The 14380-nt window shown below is 39.8% G+C and overlaps 1 protein-coding gene across 4 annotated transcripts in view; it reads left to right on the top strand.

Moving 5' to 3' along the window:
* The window catches only part of NR3C1 (nuclear receptor subfamily 3 group C member 1), a 74311-nt gene extending 61711 nt beyond the window's left edge, over nt 1–12600 (top strand). For all 4 annotated transcript variants that reach the window (XM_069772766.1, XM_069772769.1, XM_069772768.1 and 1 more), the window contains exons 7-9: nt 3851–3981; nt 7136–7293; nt 8229–12600. In XM_069772766.1, the coding sequence (XP_069628867.1) occupies nt 3851–3981; nt 7136–7293; nt 8229–8381 (442 nt within the window). In that variant the 3' untranslated portion in view covers nt 8382–12600. The remainder of the gene's footprint in view (nt 1–3850; nt 3982–7135; nt 7294–8228) is intronic.
* Nucleotides 12601–14380: the final 1780 nt, after the last annotated feature.

The raw sequence follows: 14380 nt of genomic DNA, 5'->3' as shown, positions 1-14380 counted from the left end.
AAATGTATTTTGAGTTATTTTAAAGCTTTGGAAAATATTTTAGACTTACGTTTCTATACTTCATTTCTGGATAGAAATAATGTACTTTAATGGATTAGTGTGTGACTATTCAGTAAGCTCATTTTACGTTTCAGAACAAGAATTACTTTTTTGTGGAGTTATGTCTGTATCAGCTGGCAATTTCATATATAATGTATGTATCTTTTTAGAGATAGAGGTATATACACAAAAAAACCCCTCCTCATTTCAAGTTGTTGAAAAGTTTGGCAGCTTAATAAATCTTAGGCTTTAAACCATCATTTAGCATTTGGAGATTGTATAAACCTGTGATTTTGTAGTGTTGTGTAATTGTTTCCACAATTTTTGATTCGCAACATGCTTTTGTTGGAACTGGCACTATTATTATATCAGCTTTAGGTCTCTAGATATGTCACAGTGTACATGAAATTACAGTGAGCAACAGTAAGTAGTGCACGGTTGTGTTCATCAAGTAGCTAATGCCATTGAATTGCTGCCTAGCTTTAGAAATAAGTTCTTGGAAGTTCCGTGTCTTAGGATTTTGACTCTGTTTGCATGCTTATCATCTTAGCTCTTTGCTCTGCTTTGTTTGAGGTCAACTCCTTGGTCTCATTTGTCCTTCTAATATTATATGTCATACAGAATATCTGTATTTGTATTATTTGAATAGAAAGAAAATAACAAGCCATTACAGTTTTATAAGCAATGTTTTATCAGTTCTCTTATTCCCAGAATTTTTTCCGAATGTACTCTTGTAACTAATTCTGTGGAATCAGTATCATCTGTTTTTCAGAATACCAGCATCTTGTTTACTGATTTTAATCTTTTATAGACTTAGCTGAACTGAATGACTCACAGCAGTGTTGAAAATCATCACATGCTTTTATCATCAACATGCATCCCACACAGAATGCATATGTACAGCCTGTGTACCTTACATGGGCTTTCACTGAGCGAAAACTTGCAGCTAATGCCCGACTTGCGTGCTCTTTTCTAGGGTAGCTGGTTACAAAAGCAGAGGAATATTAGATACTTATAGAACAAGAAGGCGATTCAAATCGGACTAGCTTTACAATCGCTAAAGCAGGATCACTTCAAAAGTGACAAAATGCCGTCAGTCGGCCGTTTAAGTCTCAGTTTATATGAGTGGCAATATTGCAAAAGCATCAAACTGCTGCGATCCACCCCGTGTCACCGGGGAGCTCGCTGGTGCTCCCCCGGGTCTCGGCACCGGCTCTGCCGCCTGCCTCAGCGGCTCCTGAGCTTTTGTGGAGTACAGGCAGCTGCCAGACCTTACAGCTTCCCCTGGCTTACCAGCCCTGGTTATCACCAGGGCTTTGCTTGAAGGCTCCACAAAGTCAGTATGGTTCTGTGGATAGCTTCTGCTAAGAAGAAATCATGTGTGGTGTCATCGCTGAGTATAATATCTATTTTAATTAGCTCAGTATGGTACCTAGTTTAAGTATTATATCTGGTTTATGTGTGGGTAAATTAATTCACAAAGTTGCTAAATGCCCTCTATAGGGAGGGGTACCAGTGAAACCGAGCAGGGAGCAAGACGAGAGCCCCGAAGCCGCTGCTTTTCACTGGGTCTTTGGTCCGTGACTCGACCTGGACCCTTGGACGGCCTCCCTCGGCGCACAGCCCTGTGGCAGCTGAGATCATCTGATGCACTCTGGCCAGGAGATCTGCGGGGGGAAATGTCTGGGACCTCTTCCCAGACCCTTCGCCAGCATTAAGGACTACCCAGTGAATCAGCTTCCCTCTTGTTCTGACACAGCCTGGATCTGCTGCCCTCCAGGGCATAGTGCAGAGCTCATCTGTGCACTCAGGCTTCCCTGAAGGGAGGGGGGCTGTGTTTTACTGTCGGTTTTTGAGGACTGCAATTTGCATAGCCGTGGTATTACCAAAAATCCGCATGTCTTCCTATAGATTCTCAGACTTGCAGATGTGATTGCACTTATAGCAGATAGAAATAAATGACAGGCTAACCCATTTCATAATGTTTATTTTAACCTTCTGCCCAGAAATGGTAATAGTTTTACATGAGGAAAACTGCTGAGCCCTGTCTTACAATGTGTTTAAATTACTCAATTTGAAACATCTAAGATGCCCTTTGATACAACCCAGAGGAGTTAGGAGAAAATTTGCCAAACAGCCAAATAGTGGCTTTCTGTCAAGTGCCCTGAGAAACATCCTACAACTGAGCATCTTACACTTATTCCTATTTTGTGCAACTTACCTCATGTGTACTTTGTATTCTCTCTGTTACTCCTTGATTATTGAAGTCTAACATAATGCCGGTGTTTCTAGGTTCGTGTATGTGCATACATATGTATAGCTGTAGATACCATTTGTGTATAAGGCAGTGCCGCACGTAGTCCTGTTACACCCAGAAGGAATTGTCCAACAGCATGCATTTGGAAGTGACGGGGTTTTAGACTTGTACTTGATTTGGGTTTAGTACAGTTTCAATAGCTTGTATTGCTTTATGTCTTTCAAAGCCCGTGTGAATTCCTATTATTCTTAGGTTTTTGCACCTTGAGAAAGGTGTGTGTTTCTTCTTGCTTTCACTTAGGGTTTCTTAGGATGCTTGTGAGAGTACATTATATAATTCTCTTGCAGGGCTAAGGAAGGGAGAACTGAAAAATGATAGCAGCTTTGGAGGAATTGGTGTAGTTTCAAAACCCAGTCTTACTCTTAACTTATACTGGGGTTCAGTTCTATCTGTGTCTTTGTTTAGATTATAATATTGAATAGGTGATGTCTTAGGAAAGGTGACACATCAGTAATGAGAAATAAATTGCTGGCATCACTGTAGAGAGCTTGTGTAGTCAATGCATTTGAAATGTACTATTTTGCCTATCTTTTTCTCTCCAAAAGTTTACATGGAAAAGCACGAATCTCTCTTACACTCTTCAGAATTTAATCTGTTCTTGTTTATTTCCCACCCAAAACTGTAATTCTGCAGTATTTACAGTAACCAGCTATAAAAGTACATGTAAAGAGGATTGTTGTGCCAGGTGAGGTACTAAATAAAAGGAGGGGCTCCTGTCTTGATGCAGGGTTTCATTAAAATAGAAAAAATAAAAGGAAAAAAATTTATAAATACATAATATTTGTCATTCTGATTCCAAGGAAGTGCTTTCCAAGATTTTCCTTCGGTTGTCAACATGTCTTTCCATTTATAGTTAGGAACCTTATTATTACTGTATAAAGGTAACAAAATTTAATTGCAATACTAGGCATCCTCTTAAGAACATAAAAGGAACATGAGAAGTCTAAAGTCACTTTGAAAATAGAGAAGTTGTGGCAAGTTGATGCTATCACTAGTGAGCAAATATGTATTAAATGTAGGTGGACTTCTCAAAGGTATTGACAGAATTGGAAAAATCTCATCTCATCTCTTAGTATAGTATACCATCGTGTTTCTTTATATGGATTAAATATTTTGGGACTGCCAGACTTCAAGAAGTTGGTCACACAGTGCCTAAACATGATTTTTTTGTCAAGTTTGTGATGAACTGTTATGTGTTGTCTGTTGATAACAGAGCTTTCTGATCAGTCCTTGGCTTCCTTTATAACACTGGGATTTCATACGTCATGCTCCCCTCATGCTGCAGTTCTAGGCCAGTGTTTATATGTGGTGATGAAGGCAATTGCCCTGAATGTGTTCACTAGAGAAAACCAAAGATTGTTTTGCTGCAAGATAGATACATACTGGTTTGTCATCTGCCTCTACAACCCCCGCTGCTCTTGAATGAAGCGTGGAAAAAGTTAGAGTTTTTAGATGGCTGGACATTTAACTAATTTTTATACTCTTATTTCTCAGGCAGAGAATGAATCTACCCTGTATGTACGAACAATGCAAACATATGCTTATGGTTGCCCGAGAGCTATCACGGCTTCAAGTCTCATATGAAGAGTATCTCTGCATGAAAACGTTGCTTCTCCTCTCTACAGGTAGGTGAATAGTTAAATACCTATGTGAACAATGTAAGTTTAACTTGCCAGTATTCTGAGTGTGCATGTGTAGTTTAAAATTGTGTTTAGGTATCTGATAGCATATAAAAGTCAAAATGTTCTGCTTGGCACCTTATCATATAGGGTTAGTGAAGGAAATTCTGCTTTTAGCAGATGCCAGATATTCATGCTAAGATATTATGGATTGTGTTCAAAACTTCCCAAGTGCAACAGAGGGGTCTAACTCAAAATTGTAATCTGAAATTCTTCAAAAACACATAAATCACAAACTGGCTGAGGAGTTCAGGACCAAAAGAAATGGGCAAAGCTATGACTTCGTGCCCATAAAATACTTCAAAAAAACCCCAAACACAACAACACTCAAACAAGCAAAAAAACCCAAACACCAAAACAAGAACAACAAGAACAAAAAAAAACCCCACCAAAACAACAACAAAAAAACTCCACCACCACCTGTGAGGAAGTTCTGATCCAGTGAAGCAGTTTCCCCCCAAAAAGTAATCAAACTCCCCCAGAACTTAACTTAAAATTGTTAAATACAACTACAGCTTTTTGCATTTGCATCTTAAAAGTATATGGTAGTTTTATGGTAGGTATCATAAGATAGATTTATCTAATATACCAAAGCTATCTAATCTATTACGTGATGGCTTTTATGTCTTTGATAGGATATGCTTGTTGTTAAAACAAGTCACAGCTTAGCAAAATTCTGTTGTCTGTACTGCATGAAACGTCAGTGTCAAAATAGTCCTTTTTAGAATAGACAGACGTACACCAATATGAAACACTGACAGTGTTATTTTTACCCTGCATTCATACTCGTTGATACCTAGTGGGTGGTTTTTTCCTCTTCGTGCACGGTAGGGCTGTAGCCACCTGAGGAAGCTCAGTTGTAACCCTGCCTCCGTTGCAATCCAGGGACTCTCAGTAGTAAAGTGTGTGTATATGTGTGCGTGTAGGCATGAGCCAGGCACCTCGCCTTGCACCACTCGGTCTGTCTGAGCCGTTACAGCGTGTGCCTGGCCTGGAGAAATCCCGTCCCGTGGCCGTCACACCGACACCCACGGTCCCACAGGACTGAGAACGCTGTGTCTGAGGCAGTGACTGTAGTTTCCCTGGAGCCTTTGCTGCTTCTGCTTGACAGATTATTTTTGCTGTAGTGTAACGACAGGTATGCTAGTACGTTTTAAAAGTATCAGTAAGAGCAACAATGCAAGTAAAGACTTTTCAGCATAGTACTTCTACACAATTAAAAATACATAGTTTTAAATATTTTAGACAGTTCATTACACTGAGGGCTCAAACATTCCTTCTTTAATATTTCCAGTGAATAACAGCATTAATTCTTGGAAACAAATGAGAACTTGGTAGCTTTGGGCTTTTCCCTAATGAAAGCAGGAGGATCTTGTGCTGTAGGCACTGCGAAGCCCCGGGTGACGCGTGCAGGCAGGAGAGATGTCGGATGCGGTACGCTGCCGTGACCAGTTCCTCCCCGGGCCCGTCACCTCGGCAGCCTGGCAAGGACCAACACGGCATCGCCTGCCAAGCCCAGAACTGGGACAAGGGCTCTTTTCAGAGGAAACTTTCAGCTCCACGCTGCCGCGAGCTTTGTAGGAACTTGAAACTTCCCCAAAACTGCAGATTTAAAGCAGTTTCTGAAATCTCTCCCGAAAATTCCTCAAGTGTTTTGGATGTGGCGTAGGCCAACTTTCCTTGCAGGAACTGGAAATTTCCTTAAAGGAATTTCCATGGCAGAAATGGTGAAGAGGCAACACTCGTAGAATTAAGCCCATTCATAAGTGAAGTATGGCAAGCACTGGTGTTAACCAGCAGAAGGCCTCTTTGTTATATTTACAGTGAAAGACGATATATTTTCACATCTCTTTTTGAGTACATACATTGTGTAAGTGGTACGTTGTGGAGCTTCTGAAAATTGAATAGCTGAAATTTGTACAGCTTTTTAATCCATGACTTCACAATTTTAATTTCTGTTTATTGTGTTTCTGTGTAAGTTTTCCAAGAGAAGAGGAGGAGGAGTAAAACAGGAATCCCACGCGGGTCTAGACACATAGCTCACACATAGAATGTAGCTCACAGGCCTTTTCCATTTAAATTATTGAAGCAACAGTTGACATGTTGTCATATCCTGTGTAGGCAAGGCAGTCAAGATACTTCACTCCAACATCTCATGGATGCTGACAGTGTAGTGAGGGTTGGATTATTTTTTTAAGGACGGAAGTGTGCTGTAGTGGCCTCTTTCTTCCTCTGTTGCTTTCAGTCAGCTTTGTCTCAGCTCTCTCACTTCTCTATCTTCAGCTCTTTCCATTCACTTCACCAAGGTAATCAAAGGCTTCAAATCAATCATCTTAAGGACCACTGGAGTCCATATGCTTGATTTGTCCTGATTTGTTCATTAGTCCTTGGCCTTTAGAAGGACCATCCTAATAGGAGAATGTAGGCACAGGAACTTAACATGGATTTGAGTGAATATGGGCCTCGGTCCCCACACCTTGGGTCTCTAACCCACAGCTCTTCACCTGTTAGCGCCATCTCGATGTCCCATCCCTATTCCAAGAAGCTCTGCCTGGGACCAGAGTCCTCTTTGGCTTGGGCAGTCACTTTGTTGTCCAGTCGCTGTTACTGCCTTGCCTGGACGTGTTACTTGATCCATGTCAGGAGGCTTGGAACTGGATGATCTTTCAGGATCCTTTCTGAGCCAGGCCATCCTGTGATCATACCCTTGTTCTCCCCTCGGCACACAGACTTTTTATGGAATCTTTCCAGTGTGACGTTTCCCCAGGCTTTGAGAACACAGGAGCTCCAGCCCTGGAGGTTCTTCATCAGGGCACTTCCAGGGCTTAGTGTTGTTGCCTCCATGATCTGGTTCCCTTCCCTCTATTTCTTGTAGGGTTGCCTTTGGGGGTTTTTTATTTTTATTTTACCAGCAGTCCTATGCTATTTGTTCAACTAGTCATCTCAGTTTCTGCTCTCTTTCCTTATCTCTCAGCTATCATTTCATTAAGTCCGAGTCCTTTTCTTTTTGGTCATTTTTGTGTAACTAATGTAAGAGAACTTAAATAATGACACAATTCATAGATGTATAATGTCTTAAAGGTTCGTATCAATGTTACAGTTCCTAAGGAAGGCCTGAAGAGTCAATCTTTGTTTGAAGAAATCCGTATGACGTACATTAAAGAGCTGGGAAAGGCCATAGTGAAGAGAGAAGGGAACTCAAGCCAGAACTGGCAGCGATTCTATCAACTGACTAAACTGTTGGACTCTATGCATGATGTAAGTTCTTAAAGGAATGCTGTAGACGTTCCAGATAAATAAGTTTGGGGATATGACAGTAATCTCCTCTATCCTTTTATTTAAAGGGATAAATATCTGGGAGGGGTGGGGTAGAGGAGGTGGCCATGCTGCCCTACTGTCTAACTAAAGGCTAATTTAAAGAGGTGAACATGGTGCTTTCGGACTACTTTTGCAGTGGAGTCCCCAGCAATTTATTTTATAATTAATACAATTTTCAGTCTCTTTAGTTTTTAGAAATGATGTTGCTTTAAAATGGAGGAACTCGGAAATTGTAAATGATTTTGCAGTAGTAGCAGAGATGTGAAGTTTAAAACCATTACTATCTCAGAGACAAACTATTCAAGAATCTATGGAATTGTTTGAAAATAACATTAAAATAATGCATCAGTGCTATTTTTAGTATTAGTAGTGGTCTAATTTTGCAAGGAATTTCAGAATTCAAGCTGTCTCCTTTTTGTGATATGTACTCTAAACTGTGCATATAGTAGAAAGTAGTCCAAGTAGTCTTTGAGCTGGATAAGGCAAAGGAAACTTTGAGACCTCAAAATTTTTTCTGGTTAGTGTAACAAGCACCTGGAAAGATCTTATTAAGCTTATCCGTATGTATGTTATTTATATGCTAGAATGGGAATTGATACAAAATCTCTTCAGTATTTGTAAAGATCTTGCCTGATCTCTTCACTTCTTTTGTATTAGAATGCCATTTACAAGACTTACAATTAAATTGAGGATAACTGTGCATGTCTGCCCTGTGTTGCAAGTTATTATCTGAGCAGGGTGTGAGGCGTACTTAGGGCAGGTAGCTGGCCTGCGCATTGTAGCACAGGCAGAAGTTAGGAAAAAGGAAGGATGTAGGTTAATAGTTCTTCTGTATGTATTCCTGTAAAAGTAATTCTTTGCTTTATCACTTGTAGGTGGTTGAAAGTCTTCTGAGCTTTTGCTTCCAGACATTTTTGGATAAATCCACAAGTATTGAGTTCCCAGAAATGTTGGCAGAAATCATCAGCAATCAGATACCAAAATATTCAAATGGAAATATCAAGAAGCTCTTGTTTCATCAAAAGTGACTGCCTTAATACAAAAGGGTTGCCTTAAGAAAACGTCAAATGATCGCGCTTTTTTTTGTAAACAAAAAACCTACAGAACTTGTTAATTTTGTCCTTGCAGCGTGTTCCTTTTGTAATTATGCACTACATGTGGTTTACAGAGGGCCAAGATTTAGGCTATAGAAGCAGCGGATTTCTCACATTTGGTAAATAACTGGGGAGAAAGGAAAGGAAAATAGATCTTATTTGTCAGAAATTATATCTCTCCCCTTGTGCAACATCCATGGATGCATCAAAACCACCAGTGACAAGATCTGAGGCTGTGTTACGAACATTCTGCTAATTAATTTCTGCAGTTGGCTGGAGACAATTTTCTAGGCTTTTTTTTTTTTTTTTTTTTTTTTTTAGTAAAGTGTTTTGGATTTTTTTTTTTTTAAAGTTAAGGTAGCATTTTGGTTTATGCATGTAACCTGAAGAAAGTTTACAAGTGTATATCAGAAAAGGGAAGTTGTGCCTTTTATAGCTATTACTGTCTGGTTTTAGCAATTTCCTTTAACTTTATATACCGTGAACTAGGCTTGTTCATTTTTTCTTACATAGTTTTTTTGTAATACTTCAAGATGCCTATTGTACAGCTGGTTTTTTAAGGTGGGGCAGCTCGTAGCTTTCCTAAATGACCTCTAGACCGTAATCCTCGAGTATATTCATGTGAAAATGGGTTGGGCTTTTCTAACCTAATAGCTTTGAACTGTCAAAGTGACCATAAAAATCTGGCATTTTTTTAAGGGTCAGGGTGGGTGGGAGAACACTCTCAAATCTAATTTAAATAGATGCCAATGAAACAAATACTTTTGGTATATGTGCAAAAGTGTTGGATATGCAGATTCATAGAAAATTAACCCAGTCCTAACTGGATGTAAATGAGCAGGTTATTTTATATATTGAAAAAAAAAAAAAGCCTGATTTTTGCATATAGTGCAACAGCCATAACTATAAGAGTCATGGGCTGCATTGATGCCAAGAAGATCAGTCCTGACTGCCCATCAGGAAATTTTCAGGAAAATATGCATAGCTTAAGAAAAGTTTACTTCTGTGTGGAGAAACTCACATTTTCTATACACTTAAATCTATCATCATACAAGTATATATGGAAAAATACCATTGACTTAAGAGGCAGACGTGTAATTATGCCCAGTGGTTTGGTTTTGTTCTGTTTTCTTGTATCGATTCTAGAGATCTTTTCTTCGGTGAGATGTTTACCGTCATGCAGGCAGTAAATCAGAGCAGCTGCGCTGACTGACTGTAACTCTGGATATACAGGCTCCAAACTCGTGTGGTTAGAGACCCATTTTCACATCTCCACCTGTCACTGGCCGGTTCATCCTCTTTCCTGGAGAGCAGGAAAGCTCCGCTACTGATTTTGTGGTCTTAGAGTCGTATGTCAAATTTTCTGTCTTTGTAAGGCTGCATCCCTTCATATCGAATTACTAGCGTGCCATAAAATTACCATAGGTCTTGTGAATTTCTCCTTGTTGCCATTGATAACTATATTTTAAAACGTTTAGAAGCTGTAGTAGCCTTTTCTACGTGCACCTTAACAATTTTCTGTATCTCAAAATTTAAATATTTACTAAGCCACTCTAAAAATTGATTTTTACTCAAAGTGGCCAGATTATTTGTGTAATAGAAATGAGAAAGATCATCTGATAAAATACAAAACCTAATATATTTTTATATTTAGTTATAGTTTCAAATATGTATAATCGGTATATTCGCTGATCGGAGAAAAGAAGGGAAGGGCTACTGCAGCTTTAAAAGCAATTTATTAAATGATTGTAAAATAGCTTGTATAGTGTATAATAAGGATGATTTTTAGATGACAGATTGCTTTATCATGATACATGTAATTATATTTTTTGTAGGGGTCACAAGTATGCTGAATGGTAACCCGTACAAGTTGTGGTTTGTCTGGAGGTAGTACTGAAGGCATCGGTGTTTAGTATCCAAAGAAGTACTCTGTTTAGAAAGGAAAACCTGTGTTCAGTGGATGTTTTTAGGGTTGATTTTATGTTTATCAAATCACTGTGTAAAAATTCAAGTTGGAGCTTGGATGGAATACTCCTATCTGTATGGTTGGTTACCATTCACGATTCGTTGCTAAATCAGACCTCCGCTGCAAAAAATGTAAGCCAGAAAGATGCGTGTGTGCGCATGCATACATACAGCTTTGAACATACGGGGTTAATTTCATATACAGCCTCACCTACCACAGCAAAAACAGCTTGAAAAATTTGGCAATAATAGGCATACAGGTACCAGCAATATGTAAATATAGAGCATAGGTTCTTCACAATACACTAGTACATTTCTATTGTTCAGCAAAAGTTTGTTTCCAAGTGAAATAAGAAACTAAATTTTCATCCTTTCTTAAATCTCTTTTTGAATGTTATACCTATTGAAAAAAGATACTATATTCAGTACTTTGGAGTAAAATATCATCTTTAATAAAAAAAAAAGGTAATCGTTCTCTTCTCTTTGATCTGTAAAGAATATGTACATTTTGTAACAGTTAAGGTAAAGTTCAGTATTTTAATTACTACTTTCAGCCCAACTCAATGAGAATATTCACGCGACCAGTTTGAGATACAGATAGGAGTTTCATACTGTTTGGTTTCAGGTGGGCTCTTCGGTTAAAAGGAAAACTGTTTTTACTTTAGAGAATGTTTTTAAAAATTGCATCCCCCGATACCTCTATTTGAGCTTGCGTGAAAGAGTGGGTGCGGGTGTGCATGCGTGCACGTGTGCAAACATTTGCGCATTTGTATACACAAAGATACAAAACTTTTTTTCTTTTTTTGCCAGCAGAAAAGTAACTACAGTGAACACGAACAAATTATCACCACCTTGAGAGAACTGGTAACATAGGAGAAGAGAGGCTCTCTACCCCCTTTTTGTCTATATGCCTGTATATTCATTTTTAGCTTATGGATTTAAGGAGAAAAAAAAAAAAAAAGAGGAAACTGTGATGTTAGAAGAAAGCAATCGTCCTGTACGTGCTGTTGAGTTTTAAACTTCACAATTAAAAATACGTAGTGCTTTAGTAGGCAGTGAGAAGTCCATGTTCTGTGTATCCGTAGTCCTTGTAGCAGTGGGTAGTATCTGCACTCTGGATAAAGCAGGGAGAATTCTGACTTCGTCTCTTCAGTGCCTTATCACAAAGTGCATGCATCCGACCGAGGGACGGCCGCCGCCGGCAGCTCAGGACACACACGTGCTGCGTGGTGGAACTTGCACATAACAAACGCTAGGAATGGCCTTACGTAGGAGAAGCCAGGGAGCGGGGAGGGAGCGGGAGCTGCTGTCGGTCTCGCACAGCCGGGGTATAGCCCCACGCAACAGCGGCAGAAACCGAGGGGGGGTAGGAGCTTTGCAGCTGGGAGGGAGGGGGCTGAGAATAGGTGCCAATGGAAGCCGAAAAAGACCTCGCCATTTCCACGGAAGAAGGTAGAAAACGGGAGGAAGTGCCTGGATGAACGTCAGCTCAATCCCGTTTCCCGTAGTCGAACTTCAGTGAGTGAGGACTTCAGGGCCATACCTTAGAGTGAGATTTTTAAAAGACCATGTGTATTACATACTAGTTAAGCTCTATCCCTAGTCCAGTCTGCAACCGGGCGTTGCTAGGCCATCGATGTTACATAGGAACCAAATTTTCAGGAAAGGATTAGGGCCTCTTTAAAACAGCAAGAAGCACTCGTTTTCTGATGAAAGGCTGTGTGTATGAAAATATCCCCCACCTCCAAACTAACTCGCGTAACAGCATAGAGTCAGCGATGTGTCATTATTCTATTTTGTATATTAAACAAAAGATATATACTGGGGACAAATCCTATATCATACCGGTGTATGGCATTATTAAAAAATCATTATTTTTATCACAGTAATTTTAAACAGCATAAAAAAATTAAACCAGTGACTCCTGTTTAAAAATAAAAGTTGTAGTTTTTTATTCATGCTGAATAATTCTGTAGTAACAAGTCTGTAGTTTTCACCTACTCAGTGAAATGTTGGACTGTAAAAGCTTGTGTGGAATTGTTGAACATTTATTTTTTCATTTAAATTTGCTGTTCTGGTAATACAAAGCCACACATCTGTACAGAAGTTGCAGTAAATGTGAGCCATTTACAGCAATGCCGAATAATGGACAGAAACCATATAATAAAATTCTGCTTTTTTCATTAAATGGCTCGAAAATGCTTTTGTAGAGTTTTTGCTGTGTACCTGGAAAGGATTGGTTCTGACAACCGAGTCATTCTGTTTATGTTGTTTTCACTATTCATCTCATGCAAAATTTATTTATACTAAAGCTAATTGCTGCCATCGTTAAGTTCTAGAGTGGGGGAATTTCTGAGAATTAAGTTCAGATTAACAATTTAATTGAAAATCATTACTTTCATTTCCCAAACCTTGCCGGATTTGCCATTGCATTCATAACATCCATTTTCTGCAGGGGAGTCTGTACCACAGTTTTCTAATCAAATCAACAGCAGGGCTGTGCATCTGAGCAAATTGACTTGTGCACACATCAGATAGATGGGCGTAAAGCTGTCAGGACAATTAAACTGAGAAAAACAGCACGCAGTGTATTTATTAAAAAAAAAAAAAAAATTGACTAACAATTTATTTTGTTACTGCAATGCTTCTTAACCATCTCATAGTTGTCAGAACGTCGATGCCAGCTCCTTACCAAGGCAGGTACTGGATGCCTAAAAGTTAGTGATAGAGGGAAAACAAAATGTAATACAAAGCATTGGGTGTTCACAGTGTAAGTCTTCGTGTTTGCTGTGCGTGTCTGCCTTCGTACCTATTCGGGCATGATTTCAACTCGCAGAGTGGCCCAGAATTGCGGAGCAGTAATCAAAGGAGAGCAGCGGGGCGGGGGGTCCCTCCGGTCCCCCTCCCAGCCGGGGTCCCAGTCCAGGTTCAGATCCCCCCCCAGGGGCTGTGGTCGCGTCGCTCGGGTCTCTGCCCGTGCTGGGCTGTCCCGCCGCTGCCTTTAAACCCTCCCATTGGCGCTGGGGTACTTTGAATGGTACGTTTGCTCTGGGGGGGGTTTGGTTTTGGGGGGATGGAGTTGGGACACTGATCCTGGGAACAGGGGCCGGGCTGCGGGAATCCAGCCTAAGGGGTTAAACTGCCCTTGGGACGGGACCCTGCGGAACAAGGTCGTAACTTCCCAAAAGCAGAACTTAACCGAACTTGTGAAAAAGTATTTCCTAAATTAGCAATGCTGTAAAATACCTCTGTTCAGCTTTGGATGGGTGGTAAAGACGTTGCACTTTGTACTGAGAAAGTCTCACAGCCCTGGAACAAAAAATGCTGCTATAAAATTCCTTTCTTGCCATGTGACTGAGTTTTTAAAAAGCAATGTATCTTCAAACCATCAGTAAATAAAACTGGTGATTTTTTTTTCCTTAACATAGCTCATGCCTTTACCCCCATTGAATGGCAATGTGAGATTCATGCTATAATAAAATCTCATTTAATAGCAACATAAAATGCCAACTTCCCAGCAGGGAATGATTTCTTTGAATTGTTTGCAATTAAAACAAAGGCTTACATAAATTTCACTTTGATACTTTCCAAGCAGGATGGCTGTAGATTGGGGTCAGAGGCAATACAACAGGATTTATGATAACTACGTTTATTCATGTAACAATTATGAAAAGATGCTTTAAGGAGATACATCAGCTATTAAGATAAAATAACCGCTTTATGGCTACAGTACCAACTCATGGTCTCCAATACACTTCATGGCAGAGTACATCACTTACTAGATGTCTTCACATTCCACCCAAAATCTGATTTGTCCTATTGCATTTAAAAAATCATTTACATGAAAAGTATCTGTGAAACAAGTGGTACAAAACCACAATCCGTTTTGTTGAGGGGTTTCTGTGTCTCCCATGCACCCTTCCCACAACGTTGGCCGTTGCTTGGAGCGTGTCCGAAGGGGCCGCGGA

This window comes from Haliaeetus albicilla, chromosome 27 (assembly GCF_947461875.1).
Source record: "Haliaeetus albicilla chromosome 27, bHalAlb1.1, whole genome shotgun sequence".
Classification (NCBI taxonomy): domain Eukaryota; kingdom Metazoa; phylum Chordata; class Aves; order Accipitriformes; family Accipitridae; genus Haliaeetus; species Haliaeetus albicilla.
The sequence above is the reverse complement of the archived record's forward strand: the minus strand, read 5'-3'. Positions and strand labels throughout refer to the sequence as shown.